The sequence below is a fragment of the Artibeus jamaicensis genome, unplaced genomic scaffold (genome assembly GCF_021234435.1).
Source record: "Artibeus jamaicensis isolate MK-2021 breed Jamaican fruit bat unplaced genomic scaffold, CSHL_Jam_final contig_373, whole genome shotgun sequence".
Classification (NCBI taxonomy): Eukaryota; Metazoa; Chordata; class Mammalia; order Chiroptera; family Phyllostomidae; genus Artibeus; species Artibeus jamaicensis.
In genome coordinates, this window is record NW_026521807.1 from 7,237,100 (window position 1) to 7,258,229 (window position 21,130).

The 21,130-nt window shown below is 36.3% G+C and overlaps 1 protein-coding gene across 2 annotated transcripts in view; it reads right to left on the minus strand.

The window, feature by feature from the left end:
* Positions 1–21,130, minus strand: part of EDIL3 (EGF like repeats and discoidin domains 3) — a 390,073-nt gene that overhangs the window by 81,517 nt on the left and 287,426 nt on the right. For both annotated transcript variants that reach the window (XM_037142971.2, XM_037142972.2), the window contains one exon: positions 17,042–17,226. In XM_037142971.2, coding sequence (XP_036998866.1) covers positions 17,042–17,226 — 185 coding nt within the window. The remainder of the gene's footprint in view (positions 1–17,041; positions 17,227–21,130) is intronic.

The following is a 21,130-nucleotide window of genomic DNA, read 5'->3' on the forward strand; positions in this document are numbered from 1 at the left end:
GCATTTATAGTTCCATTTGTGTGATTATATCCCATCTACTTTGAAAATAAGAAGACAGGGCTCCAGAAAAAACAGAGAATCTGCCGAGGGGTTTACTAAGTAAGTAGCACAAACAAAAACTCTACTTCTTTGCACATTTTAAGGTTAGTCTTTCTAAACACTTCATTTTAAAACATTTCTTTACAGTCTGATACCTTGCTTCCTAGGCCAACACATTTAGACAGGTAGAGAATTTAAAGAATCCTGAATTGTGCATTGATATAGAGGTGATTCTAAGAGTCACTGAGGAACTTGACTTTAAGTAAAATGAAATTGTAAAATTGTGACACCTGAGTTCTGTGGGAGAACTTTTTGGTATCTAGAGGTGTATGAGAGCTAACATAGTCTCTTCACTCATGTTAAACTGCTTCTTTCTTATTTGGATTTTTAGTCTCTGCTTTTCATTATAAGACCAATGTGTTCAACAGAGAAGTTGGGCTAAGCCAAACTTGTATGACCTGCTTTCCCCAGCTCCCCTAGTGGAACCCCATCACATTGAAAAAGAGTAAATCTAACTTGAACTAGGAGGCTTCTCTTCTCATCCATCATGCTGCCTCAGGTGTGCAGTGCATCACTGCACAGTGTGTCCTGTACAGGGTACTCAGCAGAAAGGGCGACACAGCTGAAAATCTTCCTGGGTTCTGCTCACTAAAAGCCTTGGAATCCCTGGTCCACTCAGAGGATGGGCCTCTTTGGCACACATGCACCCTATGGGCTTGCAGTGGCTCAAGGTCACTCTTGCTCTGGGTCTCTGATGCTCCTTTATTTCTCCCCACTGGGATCTGGTTGTGTCCCCAAGTGTCAGCCCCCAGAGTTAGCTCTATTAAGCTTCTGAATCACTCACTCTTGAACACGTAATTAGTTCTGCTTTTCAAACTGTGGTTCCACAGATGAGGTCCTGCTCAGGATATATCTCTCCTAATGAAGATGTACTTTTATTAGCCTTGAACTACAAAATTGCCACCAATGGTATTGTACTCAATGGGCCCATTCTTTGCTAGTACCCGAGCTATTATTTGTGTATGGCTTGTGTATATGTGTGTAAATATGGTCATCACAATTATTGCCTAATTTTTGCATATATTTTAAAAGATTTTATTTATCTTTAGAGGGGAAGGGAAGGAGAGAGGGAGAGAAATATCAATGTATGGTTGCCTCTCATGGGTCCCCTTCTGGGAACTGGCCTTCAACCCAGGCATGTTCCCTGACTGGGAATCCAACCTTGATCCTTTGGTTCGCAGGCCTACACTCGATCCACTGAGCTACACCAGCCAGGGCTATTGCCTTATCTTTAAGTTTACTTTGCCTGTTCTTTGCTTTCTTTCTTACCTGATGCTTCATTTTCCAGCAACCCCCAGTCAGAAGCCCCCAGCTTCAGCTCTTTAGCCATTTATTATCTCTGCCCCATGTTGTAAAACAGAACAGAATGACAAAGCACAGTATGAATTACAGAGCTTTGTTTCTCTAAGTTTTATTTCAAGACTGGGCTAAAGCTGGGGGGAGGAAAATTTGTCCCTTGAGGGTCTTATTTTAAAATCAACTGAGGTAAAGCCCTCTTGGTCATATTGAAGAAAGTTAAATGTCTTCATGGGTCTATTGGTAACATATCAAATAACAACTTTCAATTAAAAAGATAAAAAGGGGTGGTCGGTGCATTGTGGTAAATGAAAGGGCATATGGCTCACTTAGGCCATTCAAATTAAAAGTTTAAAAATCATCCAGTAATGTCTGAAAAAAACCTGGCCTGGATATGAATCCGGCCCACTGGTGCTGGGCTCTATCATCCGTTGAAGCATTCTTTGCAAAGGTAGATAATCCTGTGCAATTGTTACTGTTAGAATATAAAATATTTGCTTTCTCACCCAGTTCCTATCAATTCCATGTCAGTGACATATATCTCCTTCTGAGTGAGGTCCAGAGTAGCATGTCTATAATTATCACTATCACCATTCTCCTTATCATTAGCTATTTAATGAAGGTTCACTATGAACACAGCATTTTCTGAGTGCTACACCTGCATTATATAAAACAAAGCTCAGAACAGCCCTACAAATTAGTAACTATTAGTATTCTTATTTTATACATTATCTACTTTCTAGCTTCCAGACATTTAAAGAATATACTGGTTGAATTCCTTTTGGCTTCAGGAGACTGCCAAAGCTGTCGGATGAATTTATATGGCAGAGACATGCTCCTGTGTCTAGTTTTATAATATAAATCATGCCCCACTATCTGCTTATTCTATTTCTAAAATCTTCCACTCAGAACACAAACATCACTTTTTTCACATTCATTGGCCAAGCTAAGTCACATGGCAAAGCATGAAGTCAGTTGGTCAGAAGGTTTAGCCTCTTTCAGAAAGAAAAACTGTAAGGAGTATCAGCAGATCTTTTGATTATATGGAAGACAGACTCTTCCATACTTCATTTCTTCAATGTGTATAATGCTTCACATTACTCATCAGCTAGATTTAGTACTCTGTAGTCTAAAATCTTATAAATCAATTTCCATGGAAAAAACAACCTATAATTTAACATACTGACATATGTTTCACATTCTTGACTCATTAATATCATGATATTATTATTAGAAGATTGAAACTTGAAGGTCACAGGTAGAACTGTCTTCTAACCAGCATTAATTGGCCAGTTTAATGCTATTGCTTCTTTTCCAATGTTCTTTGTGATTTTTTTTGTGTTTTTGTTTGTGGCAGAAAAATAATGAGCTTGATTTATTTGACTTTTACTAGAAACATAACTGTCCTTTTTAGTCTATATTAGAGATGCTGAAAAGTAGGTAAACTTTTCAAGACTGTAAAGGTAATACTGAGAATTGAGATAGATTTCTTTAATATGTTTTGCATTTATTTGATCTATTAAAAAACTTACTTTGGAAATGAATATATTTATGCTCCATATAAACAGATTTTAGTATATTAAAAAATAACTTGAAGAGTAAAACTTCCCAAAGAGATTCTATACTTTCTATATTTAAACTCAATTAACACTTTAACTTATTATATTATTAATAGTTAGCATTTTTCAAGTGCTATATATTTATTTGCATTTTTCCAAGATCTGAATAATAGACAGAATACTGTTATCTACTATTGTGTTTATATAAATCTCCAGGGACCAAAAAAAAAAAAACAATAAACAAACAAATACTCAGTGGATAGAATTTTATAAACCTTAACATACTTTATTATTAATGTTTCTTAAGTATTTGGCATCATCCACATTTTGCTGGTTAATATGCGCAGTAAGCTGAAATAACAGCAAAACATTGGGATTCTCTTCTCCACCTTCTGCTCTGGGGATAGCTCTCCCCATAGAGTGGGTGGGGCCAGTCTGTACCCATCTTGTTTCCTAATTTTATACCTGAGAGGTGGCTCCAATGAGATGCGGTGTCCAGGGTGGCTAGAAACTTTTTGTTTCTCCTTCAGCTCTCTACAAATCCTCCCTAAATAATCAATTTATCATAAATTATGTTATACTTGCTCTCCAAGTATAGGCTTACAGGTATGTCTCCTACTTCTGTCTCCACCATTTCCATGGCAATTCCAACCAGCCGCTTCCCATTTACAAGGAAGTTCTGGACGGTCCCCTGAAGAACTCAGCTGTGATGAGTGATTGCAGGACAATGCTGGCAGCTCCTACTACAAATACTTGGTTAGACTGGGATAGCAACGCAAAGGAAGTGACTTTCCAGAAGAAGGAAAGCTGAGGTGGTAAAACAGTGAATAATATCACAGCAGCGGTAGTGGGAGAGGAGTTTCATATACTTTTTTTTAAGATAGTTAAGTAGTGTTCTGAAAAAATCCAAGAGTCTAGGTAACATTTGCAACAAATGAAATGATCTGACTCAAAGCTAGAAACACAAAGTAGCTTGTGTTTCCTCCTTAACTTTGTTTTTTGATGAAATATAATACAGCCATAGAATGTGAGATCAAAATCGGGTCTAGTGCTGCTCATCTCTAGAGTTTGTGTTTTATTGCTGAGAAAGAGGAAGGGAAGTGAACTCACACGGGGCACTTATTCTGTTCCAGGTACCTTGAAAAATGTTTTATATGCATGATCACATTAAATTTTCTAACAGGGCTGTGGAATGGGCAATGACTACATGTTCCGGATGAAGAAACTTACACTCAGGGGGAAAATGCCATTTTCAATGTCATAGTGCTAGTATGTCAGGGAATCAATATCTGAGTTCAGATCCTGGAGACTACAGTATCTGTATACAACATGAGTTCACTGAACCACAATCTTTGAGTGTCTTAAAGGCCAGCTAACAGCAATTTCTACATATCCCAAATGTCACTAAGAGTCATCCAAGGAGGACTTCTGGCCAAGATGGAGGCGTAGGTGGAAATACTGTACCTCCTCGTACAACCAAGTTTAAGGACAACGAAGATTTAGAAACAAAACCACAACCAAAACAGAAAGAAAATTGAACTGTACTGAAGTCTGACAACAAGGAACCATATATACAGACTGGTAAGAGGGGCAGAGTTGGCAGTTTTCAGAGAGGGGTCACAGCAGGAAAAAGCTGCCTGACTGACCCAGGCAAAGGTGGTGGTTGGCAGATCCCAGGCATGAGGTGACAAGAGGCAGACCCAGTGAGGGCGCAAAGCAGGTGGCTGACCATGGTTACACATTCACATGCAGATAAACCAGGTGAAAAAATGGACAGTGAGATAGACAACGCAACGTAGGGCCCCAGCGACTGGAAATAAAGCCTAAAAGTGCCAATTGGAAAAATTTTGGGGGGTTGAGGGGCCAGGAGAGGCTCCCAGCCTCACAGGAGAGTTCATTGGAGAGAACCACAGGGTCCACACACATAGGAACCAGCCCACACATATAGGAACCAGCACCAGAAGGGCCCAATTTGCTTGTGGGAAGCAGCAGAGGGGACTGAAATCTGAGAGAGCAGAACAAACACCATTGGTTCCTCTCTGATCCCACCCCCAGTCACAACCCAGCGACTGGGTTGACCCACCTGGGTGAACATCTAAGCCTCCGCCCCTCATATATGACAGGCACAAACAGACCAAAACATTATCGCTCAAGCAGGAGAACAGCTCAAAGCCTGAGAGCCAATACTTCTAAGCGACCAAGAGATAGCCAACCTATCAGATGTACAGTTCAAAACACTGGTGATCAGGATGCTCACAGAACTGGTTGATTTTAGTTGCAAATTAGATGAAAAAATAAAGGCTACACTAAATGAAATGAAGGAAAATGCACAGGGAACCAATAGAGATGGAAAGAAAACTGGGACTCAAATCAATGGAGTGGACCAGAAGGAAGAAAAAAACAATCAAACAAAAACATGAAGAAACATGCATTCAAAAAAATGAGGAGAAGCTTAGGAACCTCCAAGACATCTTTAAATGTTCCAACATCTGAATTATAGGGGTACCAGAAGGGGCAGAGGAACAGCAACAAGTGGAAAACTTATTTGAACAAATAATGAAGGAGAACTTCCCCAATCTGGCAAAGAAAACAGACTTCCAGGAAGTCTAGGAAGCTCAGAGAGTCCCAAAGAAGTTGGACCCAAGAAGGAACACACCAAGGCACATCATAATTACATTAGCCAAGATTAAAATGAAGGAGAGAATTCTAGAAGCAGCAAAGGATAAGGGGATAGTCACCTACAAAGGAGTTCCCATCAGACCATCAGCTGATTTCTCAAAAGAGACCTTACAGGCAAGAAGGGGCTGGAAAGAAGTATTCCAAGTCATGAAATCCAAAGACCTACATCCAAGATTGATCTATCCAGCAAAGCTTTCATTTAGAATGGAAGGACAGATAAAGTGCTTCTCAGATAAGATCAAATTCAAGGAGTTCATCATCACCAAACTCTTATTATATGAAATGTTAAAGGGATTTATCTAAGAAAAAGAAGATAAAAAAATATGAACAAGTGAAAGGACAGCAAACTCACAGTTATTAACAACCACACCTAAAACAAAAGCAAACTAAGCAGACAGCTGGATCATACAATCATAGAAATGGAGATCACAAGGAGGGTTAACAACAGGGGAGTGGGAAGAGGAGAAGTGGCGAGAAGATACAGAGAATAAGTAGCATAGATGGTAGTTAGAAAATAGACAGGGGGAGGGCAAGAATAGTATGGGAAATGTAGAAGCTAAAGAACTTGTGACACATGGACATGAACTAAAGGGGGGGAATGTAGGTGGGAGGGGTATGCAGGGTGTAGGGGAATGAAGGGGGGAAATGGGACAACTGTAATGGCATAATTGATAAAATATATTTAAAAAAGAAAAAAGAGTCATCCAAGGACATTTCTGGCAACTGCAACCCATTCCCATGATGGAAAATATTATACCAAGTTGCCATATATTGAAAGAGACTGACTTCCACAGTTTATCACCCAGCTCTACGTGTGGATCCCAAAGCATTATCTTGTCTTCAGAAAGTCACTATGCACAGATGAACCAGAAGAAAGAACCACTTCTTTTCCTCAGTACAAAATAGGAATTAATGGTATTGAAATGAAGGTCAATTTAAGCATATTTGTCTTGAAGTTAAAAATAAACTATTGGCTTTCCAATATCTAGTCATCTGGAATATAGGTATAGTACCAAGCAATCACAAATAAAGACTTATTAAAGATATTATCAGTTATCTAAATCATCACTATGTCAGCATCATAACTTAGTTTAACTAAAGGTTTGGGGGGGAAATGCATGAGATGGGGTGAAAATAGGGTTGCTATATCTGATAAAGTAAAACACAGGATACACAGTTAAGTATTAACTTCAGATAAACAACATTTTTTAGGAGTATGTCCTTTGCAATATTTGGACCACCCAAGCACTCTGCATCATTATCCATCTTTATCCTCAATGAAGGAAAATGCTCTATATAGTTTTACTGATTACTGGGTTATTCTGATTAACAAACAATAGTGACAATATTATAGTAATTCATTTAATACATAGCACAACCTTATAAGATAGATATCATCATTTCTGTTTAGAAAATAAGCATATTGAGACTTAACAGGTAGAGTGGTTTGTCCATAGTCAAATAGCCAGCTAGTGGCAGAGAAAACTTTTAAACTCGGGGGTTTATTAGAAACTCTACCATTCTAACAGTTATGAAATACTCTTCCTTATCAAATATATCAGTTAAGTTAAAATTACTCTATAAACTGCACCTACATTGATAATTTTTTGAAAATATTATTTAAAAGACTTTCAACATGCATCAAGCACCTACTTTAAACAAGGCCTTTTCATCTGACAGAAACAGTAACAATAGTCTGTCTTCACTGAACATATCTTTAGTCTTTTGAAACGGGACTTCAGAAATTGAAAGTGTCTCATGGTGATTGTTAAGAATATCTGTTGTTGTGTTACACATAAAAAAGATGAATTAACAGAAATCTTTGATACATAATTCTGTATACTAGAGCTTTATGTTATATATCCCTAAAATATGGTTCATAGCTAGAGAATGTGCAACCTTCTTTCTGAAGATGAAAATAATGCTTTGAACTCATTTAGGCAATTTTAAATGCTTGGTTTGTGCAGATATAGACATAAAATTGATGAAATTGTTTGTGATATTGAGTAGGTCTATCTCAAAAATAGAGGAATGCAGTGAACTGAAAAATTGTATTTCCAAATACACATATTTTGCATATGTTTTGCTGTGGTAAAAAAAATCATGAAAAAATGATTTATAAAAAAACCGCTAAGGTTAGATTCATTTTATAAAATGTCAGATGCAAAAAGTCATGAAAATGGCACTCAGTGGAAAATAGAAAAACTAGATTTTTGGATCAAGTGTTGACATTTATATAATTAAAGCATATAACCTCGCTAATTTTTTAATGTTTTAAGTCAGAATATTTTATACAAATAATTAAATAATTATATGTACCCAGACTATGATGAGGATGCACTGAGTATTATCAGAAAAGGCCTTTGAAAACAACAAGGTTCTCCAGAAATACAATTTAATTAATATGGAATATTAAATAATTGATATAGAATATTCTGAAGTGGTTCCTGGGCAAGTTAAGGGAGTTATTTTTAAAAAACACTAAGTGATCAAATAAGTTTGAAAATCACCAAAAGACAAATCTCTTTTTTATAGGATTCTTAAGAATCCTATGTTAATATGTATTTGAATCAGTAAGAACAGTGAAGATTCAGACTTTACTAAATATATTTATTTCGGCATAAAGTATAAAGTTTCTTTTTCTTTCTTTGAGAATCTTATGAAGAAATGTTCTTCAGGATATATTTGGGAAATGGTGATAAACTGATAATTTGAGGAGAAAAGAAACAATTTGTTTTATAGTCCTGCATTTTTGAGATGAAAGTGATACGTTATGCTAATTTTGTCGGTTCATGATCAGGCTGAGAAAGACAGGTCCTTTTGGAGACTCTGGGACTGGAATTGGGAGGATTGAATTCTGGTAGTAGAAATATTTTAAAAAGCCCAAAACATAAAAACAAGCATTTGAATATATAGAAATTGGGAGTGTCAGGACCAGGGACCACGACTGCTAAGATTTAGTTCCGCTTGGGCAGCAAGCTGGACACAGGTGTACTGAGAAGCAGGTAGACAAGGTGGCATGGCGGGCCTTTGTGGGCCAGGGCCAAGCTGAAACTTCCACAGAGATAAAAGTGAGCTGATGACAAATAGCCAATCAGCTTTCAGAGGGCAGGCAGAATACAAAGCCAAAGAGTAAATAAGCCAAACAGCAAAGACCCAGAAAAGCTCAGGGGAGAAGAGGACCCAAGAGAAAGACAGTCAGAAACGCACCAGCACACACAGGGAGTGAGGCAGGTCGAGTGGAGGTAGAGGCATCAGATATCTTGAAAGGCCCGGGCAGGGAGCCTACCCAATGAGTTAGGAAGGGAGAACTCTGGTTGGTGTTGATATCAAACCCACAGTCTGTCCTACCCAAAGAAACTGGTACCTCTTTTTCTCTAAAATATATGGTAATTACTGAAAGTGAGTAAATGAAGACAGGTATGGCCATAGACATATCTCAAAGTCCTCAGTGAAGATTCTAACCAAATGTTAAATACAGAAACAGACATGGTTAAGTGGACTAACACTTTCCGAGGGGCATACTATGCCAGTGAGTTATGTAAGTAGCATAAAACAAAGACACTAAATATTTAAACTTTGCTTCACTGTTTTTCCCCATAGAAATGCTATTATAATAGTGAAAGAAAATATAAATGAAATACTTGCTATAAGTAAAGTTAGTTTATGTTGACATTAGTTGGCAAATAAATACTTCATAAATGAGAGAGATCTTAATCATGAAATAAAAATTGGATGACCTACTGATCATAGTATCACTAACTATAAAGAAAAACAACAAGGGTCTCCAGGACACACCAAAGCAACCAGAACAGGGGAGCTTAACTGATCAAGAGTGTTGGCCAGAGAAGGTTCTCTAAAATGCGGCATGTGCGCAAGTGACAGGAAGGAAAGAGAAATAGAATCTCCATCCTTTTTCCTATTTGTTTCATCTTAAACCACAAATATATAAAAATTGCATTTTCTAAATATTTAATATGTATTCAATGTTCAGTAACACTGTAAAGGGTATAGAATTTTTATAGTGTGGAACCACAGATTTAGACAGCAACCTTTACTGGAAGCTCTCCTTCAAGGCAGGAATGGCCAGAATTATGCTGGTCAGCCTTGGAAGGGCTTCCTAATCCAACACACACCCCCTGTAAAGAGCAAGTTACCTCACTCAAAATGGTCTACTAAACAGTGTGGTAAAAATCACCATATGAGCCTCCTGGTGTGTATGGAGTTCCCCTTCCACTGCTGACTGGCAGTGCAATCTTTAGCAAGCTTCTCAGACTTTCCATAGCCTCAAAAACAGACTTACTTTAGTTACTGAGAGGGCATCTTTGAAGACAAAATGAGATCACGAGTTAAAATTGCTTCTCATTTTATCTGAAAGTCTTTACAAGTGCTCATCTTATTCGAAACCATATCCCCCAATTCTGAATTTTACACATTGATATATTTTCAGCTCATATTTTAGAGGAAAATTGTTGCTATTCTTGTAATTGTATTTCATTAATACAAAGATAAGTAATATGTCACAAATTTAAATTTATTTGCACACAAGGGGATCAGAAGTCATCTAATTCTCATTATGATAAGAAAAAAACAGGAATGGACCTGCTGCACACATACAATAATTCTTATAAGTCCTGCTGTTCAGTTTTTCAGTGTTTTCAAATACTGCTAGCAGAACCATCCAACTTCCATTTCTGTTTATTGCTTTTGGGATATTAAATTCATGACAATGAGGGCATCAGTAATCATACATGCAGACAGATACTATGCCAAATATATCTTTCAGCTTCTTGCATGTGGCATTGTATTTTATTATAACAGGTCTCAAAAGTATTTATTTGAATTTTAAACATTATAAGGCCATTTAAATAACCTCAAAACACAAAGCATCCATCCGATATTTATGGACCATTGACGCTTTCCTTTCCCAAACTTTACCTCGTACTTCATTTACTCCTTCCTATAGCCACAGGAAGGTATTGATTTTTGTATTTTTCATGATTTGCTGTATGTAAATTCTAGTTTACTAGTACTTCATAATGGGTTAACATTTCCTATTGTTTTGTTTTAAGGAATTCTTTTTTTTAAAGCCGTTTATAGAGAGCACCAATCCCCCCCAAAAAATTACTCAAAATTAGAATGAATGAAAATGTAGGAACAATTCCTAAGTAGATATACTATGAATATCTTTTTAAAGATTAATCTGGAGGTTAGATGGCTATATATCTGTAACATTCATTAAATTATATGATGTCTTTTTGCTAACTGCACCTGAAATAAGCTGGTGGTCCTGATAATTTTCTGATTACTTTGGATTGGTCTTCATTTAAATAATAGAATCTTAATGGTGTGAGAGATTTTAAAGGAGGGAGGTTGCCTGGAAAGATACCAGTGTTGTAATATCCATGTTTTAGATGAAAAAAAGAGAAAATTTTATTGTGTAAATAAATACCCCATTGTTGTTTTATCTGCTCCTTTATTGACACACACTTGGGTTGCTTCCATATACTGGGGATTATAAATAATGCTGCACTGAACACAGGGATGCTTATGTTCTTTTGGGTTAGTGTTTTAGGTTTCTTTGGTATACAATGGAATTGTGCTCTGCCATAAAAAAGGAGAAAATTTTAGCCTTTGTAATAGTACTGATGGACCTGGAGAACATTATGCTAAGTGAAATAAGCCAGTCAGAAAAAGACAAACACCGTATGATTTCATTCATATGTGGAATCTAAAGAACAGACTAAACTAACAGGAAAATTAGAGACAGACTTACAGATAGAAAGCAGAATGACAGCTATTGGGGGAGGAGGCGAGAGGGTGGAGGGACTGAACAAAAGGGAAAAGGATTCATGGACATGGACAACAGTGTGGTGATTGCTGGGGATAGGCAGGTATAAGGGGACTAAATGGTAATGGAAAAATATAGTACAGACTAAATTTTTTAAAAAAGCACAAAAGAGAAATAACTGAGTCCCAGAATGTCGATGCTATTTTTCCACCCTTAAAAACAAAATTTTGGACTTCAAGTTATACACTCAGCATACTACGTTAATACTAGATGAACTTTCCTTTGTCCTTTAAGTACTTTCTCTATAACCATCCTTCTCAGTTTTGCTTTCCTCATTATGTTTTTGTATTTGGATAGTCAAGATTCCATTTGATATTGTAAAATTTAAAAACTTGAAAGATAATTTATAACCTGAGCAAAGTATGCACATCTTGATTCATTTCAAACACTACAAAATATATTAGCATCATGGAGGATGGAAACTCTGTCACAATTATACTTAAATAAAGTTTCATTACTTGATCTCTTTTAGATCAGCTTTGTAACTGAACTCTTCATGTGGGCTTACTAATTTACTACATTTAGAATTTCGGAAGGGTGACTTGGAAATCAGACTGTCCATATTGACAAATGTTTCCCAGAAGCCTGGAGGTCCCTTGTTCCTTGAATTTTTCCCTTCTAGTTCTAATGTAAATAAATTAAATTGTCCAGGGGGCAAGGGAAGTTAATGGTTTTAAAGAAGTTATGAGTTTTATGTCTAGAATGCATGCTTTTAAAAATCTAAAATGGACTAAATTAAATATGGCTTATTTAATTAAGAAACTTAAATGCAATTGCTTTCTTACACATTTCCTTAAAATTAGTACTGAAATGAAGTTGTGTAGGGTTAGCTGCAATTTTGACAAAGGTCAACATTAAAGTATGCAGTTTAATGACTCAATTAATTCTACTAATTTGGATAAAATACTATGCATACCACCTTAAATTAGCAAATGTTTCATGAAATAGGTCAAAAGGTCATTTCCTAGGTGACATTGTAACAGTCTTCTTCCTGTTAGTCATTTATATTATGCTTCCCTTTATGAAATCTGAAAAGCTTTTGAATAGATTCAATTATAGAGGTGAATTACCACCAATAAGGAAATCAATACATATGTAAGACTTTTTAAAAAGTTGGTTAGTCAATCTAAGTTAATTCTTAGAGCGCTCATTGTTTATTTGCATTTACTATACCAAAATATTTTTTCACAGTTAATAAGATCTTCATCACTAGTGCTTCTACCCTTGATAGAATACTAAACAGCACAATTTTAATGCTGAATTTTAATTAGTTTGTATATAAATATGAAGGGAATTTACTCAATGTGTTGAAAGCCACTGAAAATGGACATAAAAACATATGGCCAGTCTAAAAAGGATATTATTTCAGTAGAGACCATTGCCAAATGATATAATGTTCATTTTAAGTTATTAATAATATTATTACTATTCCCAAGTAAATAATTTGAAAAATCTAATGCTACATACACAAAAAATTAAAAATGCTTTGTTTGTCAATGCAAATTTATGGAATTTATCAACATTTATCACAGTTTGCAACTGATCAAACAATATGTTACTTTATCTTTTGTAGTTTTATTGGAAATTACATTTTGAAAGAAGCAAAGAATATGCATGCAGATCTTCGTTCTTGGTAAAATTATGCTCTCATGAGTTTACACAAATTACTGGAAAGAGAAAGAAGGAAGCTACCTATTGCTGGATACTTACTACGTGTCTCTCCTATTCTGTAATTTGTCTTATTTAATCCACCTTAAAATCTAGCAAAATTTCTGGGTCTTCTATTGGGACACTAGCCACATATGATAGTCTGCTCCTAAAAAATCTCAGTGAATTAAAAGTTGCTTTATTTTTTAACATGGATGAAATCTACTCCAACCATATGTCAAAAAATGTCCACCTATGAGTCAGGAATGAATGGCCTATGATTTTTAAGTTTAGGTGTAAAATTTTTTAAAAGGCAAAAACTATAATTTAACAACAAAAACCCCAACAAACCCAAATCCTGTGATTTCTGAAAACACATTGCTAGGGCTTCTTGCTCAGAATTTGAAAACAGCAAACACATCAAAGTGATGAAACATTTTTATCAGAGGTGTGAAAATCCCGCTCATTTAGGGCTGCTTGTGGACTTAACATATTTTTGCCATGTTTACCTAAGAATAGCATAATGATTTCATGATTAACATTAGCTCAGGGAAGCTGCTAATCGGTTAGGTAAAATGACTTCTAAAAATAATATAGGAATATTTGCTTAAGAAACTCTGAGATTTTGACCATATAGAAGAGACTGGAGGAAACATTAGAGTAACAATAGGAATAAAATGTTAAAGTGATATTTGAAAACATAAAAATTCCTTAAAACATTTTTGAGTTTTCATTTAGAACAATTGTATTTGCAGACATTATCTATTAAACTGGGTTTGGAAATGCCTATTAAACTGAAATAAGACTCTTATCATTAGAGAGTGAAATATAGAGTTAGTGTATAAAATAAATTTATTTTAAAATCAATGAGCAGGAGATTGATGATGGAGGAAAGGAATTTAAGTGACAGACATGCTTTTTTTCCTGAAGAACTGTTTATCAGAGTTAATATATCTTATTTATAAACACAACTAAAGCTTATAAATGTGGAAATCTCAAATAAGGATAGTAATTGACTCTATGTCAACAACTCAAAAGTAAAATTACCCTATATATTATCAATAAAAAATGTTAATCTTATTTTCCACAAACACACTCACAACCATAGTAGTCTACAGTTGAACAGATTATATTTTCTTGAGAAAACACTAAAAATGATAGTAATTCTGAGGCCTTTTCTTGAATGATGTCAAGAAAGAAAAAAATAAATGTAAGTAAAGATATCAATTTACCTTGCCTTGAAGATTCTGAATGTGTTTTGACACAACAAAAAAGAGACATATGTTGGAAGAGCTGGTTCTTGAATTGATAATCTGTCACCAACAGACTGAATCAATTTCAGCATGCAAGTGACTATGAAGACAGTCAAAAAGCCATCTTAAAAAAAAGTGATGGATGGAGGGTTGCACTGAAGCGTACACCTTGATTTGTATAAAAATATTTATTTTTATCTTTCTAAAGAAATTTGCAATTGACAAGCCCTTCCTATAGGTATTTCTAAAATCTATCAACCTCTCTGAGTTACTTACAGTTTGTAAAATATTTTGTATTATTCTTCAGGGCATTATGACTCACAAATAATATTTAATCTGATGTATGACTAGAATATTTCCAATTTAAACATACTATACATCAACAAAAAAAGTTTAACTTTACCATTTAATTCTGACAAATGGAAAAAAATGTTTCCATAGCTTTTCAAATTAAGAACTTGAAACTTCATAAAGAGTATATATTATAACAATTTATCTCCTATATTATAAAGTCCAGATATTTACTGTGAGGTTTTAGTTTCTTTTTCAAATATTATGTTAAATTTGAGCTTATCAGCCATTGGCCTCTTAAACGTTGGGTCACATTTATATGCTATACAGTCCTAAATCAAGAAATTAAAGTATATTTTAGTATTAGTTAATTAAGCATTAATTCAACAAGTATTTAATGAATGACTCCCACGTATCAAGCATTGTGACAAGCATTTACTTTGGTACTGGACAAGTTTAGAAAGACAAAAAGACCGAGGTGGCCCCATCCCTCCTGCAGCCAACAATGAAGCATGAAAACACAATTTCCAGTACAGTGTGATGATGCTACATGAGAATCGCACATGACAGAGAAGTACAAAGGAGACAACTGAAGCCAGATATAGCAACACCTAATTAAAACTGCAAGTGGTGGCGGTGGCTTACTTTGGCTGCACACAGGGGGAATGTGTATCCAAACTCTAGCTGAAGATTACACCAATGCAAGGCTGGGGATGCTGGGGGTAGAGGTGCTTTCCCATTATTCTCCTCTAGGAAGAGGACATTTATAAAGGGATGGGAAAAGAGTGAGTGTTTCTTTGAGAAAATGAAGCAAATTTAGTGCAGTGTGGCAAGAGAGGTAGCAGGGCTGAATCATGCAAAGACTTTCAGGTTATACTAAAAAGCCTGCATTTTATTCTAGGGAAGCTGATGGGAAGTAGTTGAAAAGTTTTCAAAAAGAGTAAGAAAATCATATTTGTATCTTGAAAAAAGAAAGATCATATCTGTTACAATTAGGGAAATAGCTTTTAAAGAGTAGGGCCAGAAACTGGGCAGCAGCAACCAACTAGGGTGATTAACCAAGAACACAGAAGTGGCAGCAGGGATGGTGAGAAGAGGAATGGTTTTAGAGTAGCTGAACTAGCCAATACTTACAAATTAGTCAATGTGAGTGTGTGGAGTGGGTGAGAGGGAGGTTGGCAGGGAGATAACAGGCAGAGGAAGGGTGACCTGGAGGACTTTGGGGAGCACCAGCTGGACAGATGGAAGAAACAAAGTGTGGTGTCATACAAATCAAATAAAAGGAATGGTCTTCAAAAGACGAAATGTCTCAAGAGCATGAATAGGGCGATGCTTGCTCACATGCCATCCCTATTTATTACGCTATGCGATGCTTCACAAGTGCAGCACAAACCAACATTTGTTAAATGAATGATTTAACTTAGTAAGTCCTGAGTTCTGGGAGGGTGAATATATTTCAAAATAAAAAAAACTCATAGAATAGTTCAAAGAGAAAGACATACTTTTTATCTATAAAGCATGGTAGCTAGCAGAAGAGCTCAATAAAGATCCTGATCAATTGAGATCTGGATAGAAAGTTAGGAAAAAGTAAAGAAAAAGGTAAATATTTCTAACTTTGAGAATAGCGGAAAATGGGGTCAAGTGAAGAAAAGATTATTTGTGCTTTTCTTCTATAACCTATCTCTCTTATGAGAGTGTAATCAAATTGCTCCATCGCCTAGCAACCACTGGGGAACAGCTAATAAGTCATGATTCATGGTTCTACGGGAACAATCTTCGGGTCAGTGGCATGATTTTAAGGTGGTTTAGATTCCTGCTGCGACACTTTCAAATGCATATTGACATGAAGCATTAGAATTGAGGAGAGTTAAAATGCAAATGTTCTCATAATCAATCAAATTGACCTATATGGACTGTGATCTGGTACAGTCTGCTGCAACAGTCTGACAGTAGCATCTATAAATCAACGCTGGAGTAACAGCACACAAACATGGCTTCATAGGAATTTTTGTTTTACCAGTTTAGTGAAGCCAAATAGGGAGGCACATTTAAATTGATATAAAGGTAATGACTCCAATGTTCACCTAACCAACAGGAAATCTTTTATTTTTTTACAATTTTATTTATTTATTTTTAGAGAGGGAAGGGAGAAAGAGAGGGAGAGAAACATCAACGTGTGCTTGCCTCTCAAGTGCCTCCTACTGGGTACCTGGCCCTCAACCCATGCACGTGTCCTGACTGGTAGTAGAACTGGCGACTCTTTGGCTCATAGGCTGGCACTAAATTCACTGGGCCACACCAGCCAGGAAGAAATCTTTCGAAAGAAGAAGGGCAGGGGGTGGTGAAACAGTTTTTGAAAATATTACCTGTAACCATTGTGACTGGTCATTGTGGCCGGAAGTCCAGGCATTGACTTTGCCCTGCTTGTCCAGCCGAGCTTTCCTTGGCTCCCAAGTGAACATGTCCATATTGAGAGTTCTGAAAATGCTGGAGGCAGTGATCTGATAGTCTTGGATATGTCCTGATTTCATCCCCAGAGGCTCAGAACAGCCTGCAGGAAAATGAAAAGGACTCCATGAGAAAAAAAATAATTTATTATCCTGGAAGTTTTCTGTCTTTATTTTGGACAAGCAAAAGAAGATTAAGCATAATGCTATTCATTTCCCCAAAGAGAGAGGATCTAAATTCAAAAAAATAGAAAAGGCTATAATCAGAAATAACTCTGGAACAAAATGGAAAACGAAATAGCCAATTCGGTTTATTTTGTCTGAATATATTTTGGAAAAGTTGAAAACAACACAGTCAATTCAAACTACATTTCCGTGATAGATGATTTTGCAAAATGAAAACAATGCTGAAATGCTCTCTCCTGCCTCATTAATGATAGCCACATGACTGTTCCCTAGTTTTCAACAGTTTCATTGTGTCTTCAAAAATGGAACATTTTCTCACAAAGGAAATCTGGTTTTCTTTTATTTGTTTCCATAATCCTGCAAATGAAAATTCCCTCAGTACAAAGGCATTTCCACAGACTGCTCCAATGGTATATTATAAACTGGACAGCATTTTCCTTCCCAAGAAACATCTGTCATCTTTATCACTGAATCCTATAGCACTAACGCAGCTTCTTCCGGAAGGTGAGAAGCTAATATTGACTCAATGCATACCGTGTGCCAGGCATTGTGCAAGTGTAGGATTTAAATAGAAAACAAGAAAGTAAGGTGATTTTAGCAAAAGCTATTACAGGATAAAGCTTTTGATATGTTCTTATATTTTGATCATACTCAGTAACTTTTAGTATTGGATATTTTGGGGAGATTTTCAGTTCTACCACATATGTCTCAAAGTTTGGCATGGTGCAACATTTGGGTTTATCTATCCCTGAAAAGGTGTCTCTCTCTCTCTCTCTTTGTGTGTACACATGAATTCCCAACCTTAAGTTAAAATTGTGACAAAATTCCATCCATAAAGTCTGTGATAGGAAGCATGATTCTATTACCATATTAGCCAGTGTATGCATCTTCCTTATGTTGCATTTTGGCCAAGGAACACACAAGGTGAGTCTGATCATCAAGAAAGCCAGGATAAAAGGAAGACTTTTGCAGTCAATGCCACCTTCTCACACCTTGTTGGTCCCCCACTTCCTCTCTGTATGGGCTCGTATGCATTATTTAACCACATTTGACTTCAGGTTTCGAATCTTTAAAATAGTAATAAAATAGAACCTACCTTTTAAGAAATTAGTTAATAAATATAAAGAGAAAACAGTGCCTGCTGTTTTTATTATTTCTGTAAGGCTCATTCCAACAGATCACAATGTTAAGACTTCAGCTCAGCCTATCAGTGAGTACTGAATGTCAGAACACTGGCTATAGTTTCTAAAACCAAGCCATTTTAGGTCGAGGCTCTAAGAGAAGTGGCTTAGAATTTTTATTGAAAAATATTTTAACAACAATTAATTACTTTCTGTCTTAGTCAATCTAGACTGCTTCTTCCTTCCTGAGGCTTCTCCATGTCTACCTTCAATTCCACCGTCTGGGACATGCTCATCCAATGCAAACATGATGAAAATGGTCATGGAGGGTTCGCCGGTTATGCCTTAGTACAAACTTTGTTGGGTGTTAGGGATAGGAGACATATACTCTAACTCCCATGATAAAAACAACTCTAACTCTTAAATACAAATTCTGGAGAAGAAAAATTTCATTATTGTAAGTGAAATAAGCAAGTCAAAGAATGACGAATACCATATGATTTCATTCATATGTGGAACCTAATGAACAAACTGAACTTACAAGGAAAACAGAGACAGACCCATAGGTGGAAAGCAGGATGTCAACTAGTGGGGGGAGGTTAGGGGATGGAGGGATTGAGCAAAAATGAAAAATGACTCATGGACATGGACAACAGTGTGGTGATGGCTGGGGGAGGGGCATGAAGAGACTAAAAGGTGATGAAAAATATAATAAAGATTTAAAAATAAAGAAAGAAAAGAAAAGAAAATTTTTATGACAAATCTCAAAGATTGTAGAAAGCTCTATAAGTCTTAACAGCATGCCATCTATCTTTAGGCAGTTCTAAGATAACATGTATTGTCTATATTACAGATTGCTGACTTGTTCTTACATTTCTTTCACCAAGTGCCCACTCTCACCTTGCCCTGCTACTGGAGTCTTTGTTAAACTTTCTTTCACTGTGATACAAGGGAAACAGAAAGGTGGTTGTTCTTTTTTCCTTTCGTGATGTAACGGTATTTCAAATATTGCATAGAAAAAGGGTGCCTTCACACTGACCATTTCTAATTCTTAGACTTCATTTGATAGCCACTCCATTCCTAGTACTTAGCCTAGAGGAAGTTCTGAGTAATTTGTTCAAAGAATGAATGAGTGACTCTTCCTCTTCTAGTTTCAGTTATGATCCACTTCATTCTAAACATCTTCAATCACCTCTCTCTCAGAGAATTTAGGAGATTTTCTTTTTAAGTGTCCGGGGAAAGATTAACTGCTGATCTTCCAGGCAGGCTGAGAGATCTTATAACAGCTTATTGAATATTCTAAGGCAACCTTGGGCTTCACACTGTTGCACTGGATTGTGAGAAATAGTTTGGTACATTATGTCACTGTTTATTTCTAAAAGTAATAACTGATCTCTTCCAATTCACCTCACAAATCTCCCTTCTCATCCATATGATTTCATACATACAAATTAATTAACTCTTTAACCAGCATGAGCAACATCTGTACAAAATGAAATATGAACAATGAAATTGATTATTTCTATTGTGAGTTGCATAGCTTTCAAAGGCATCCATCGAGTGATATTATTCTCTGCAAGAAAGTTCAGAATCAATCTGTGGGGTTGCGGGGATGTGTATGGCTTCTTTTGGAGGACATAAAATCTGTGAAGTGTCAGGTGTAACCGCTTGTCAAACTCGAAAGTAAAATACACCCACACCTTAGGGGTGTAACTCTGCTTTGTATGAGAGACTGACCTTCATGAATCAAAAAGCTGAAGAGTTGGGGAAGGTAATGTTAAGCAACTAAAAACCAGGGAGCCTGCAGCAAACCTCATCATACTGTGGCTTCTTCGTGATTGCTTTATGATGAATGACTTAGGGTTGACACCAGCCTGTGGTGATACACTGACGTGCCACACAAACGCTGCACAGCAACGATTCTGCTCCAATTCACTGGTAGTCGATAAGCCAGTTTCATTTATCGAAATTAGGAAAACATCCTCATTAGGATAATTAATAATACTAAAAACATATGCTGGCTGTTTCATAAAAGATACCCATACATAATATGACATGTGATTCTTAACACAGATTCACTCATCTACCTGTCTCTAATTCTTTTCAATGTAGTGGGTTCATTTAAACTTTTTTTAAAAATTATTTATTTATTTATCTTTAGAAGGGAAGGGAAGGAGAGAGGGAGAGAAATATCAATGTATGGTTGCCTATCGTGCATCCTGTGCTGGGAACTGGACCCTGCTGGGAACTGGCCTGCAACCCAGGTATGTGCCCTGACTGGGAATCGCACCACAATCTTTTGGTTCGCAGTAAACTTTTAAAAAAATATTTTATTTATTTATCTTTAGAGGGGAAGGGAAGGAGAGAGGGAGAAAAGTGTCAATGTAATGGCTGCCTCTCCTGGGTCCCCTGCTGGGAACTGGCCTGTTACCCAGGTGTGTGCCCTGACTGGGAATCAAACCACGATCCTTTCTTTGGTTTGCAGGCCCGCACTCAATCCACTGAGCTACAGCAGCCAGGGCTAAACTTTGTTTTTTAAAAGTAACTTTTATTTGCTTAAAAATAAATTTTTTCAGTATCACAAATAAGTCTAAGAGGAGAGACGGACCTGAAGTATACATTTTAACCAATATGCAACCTCTTGAATATTGGTTAAATATTAGAATGAATAAATAGTTCTCAGTTGTCCTTTTGCAAGAAT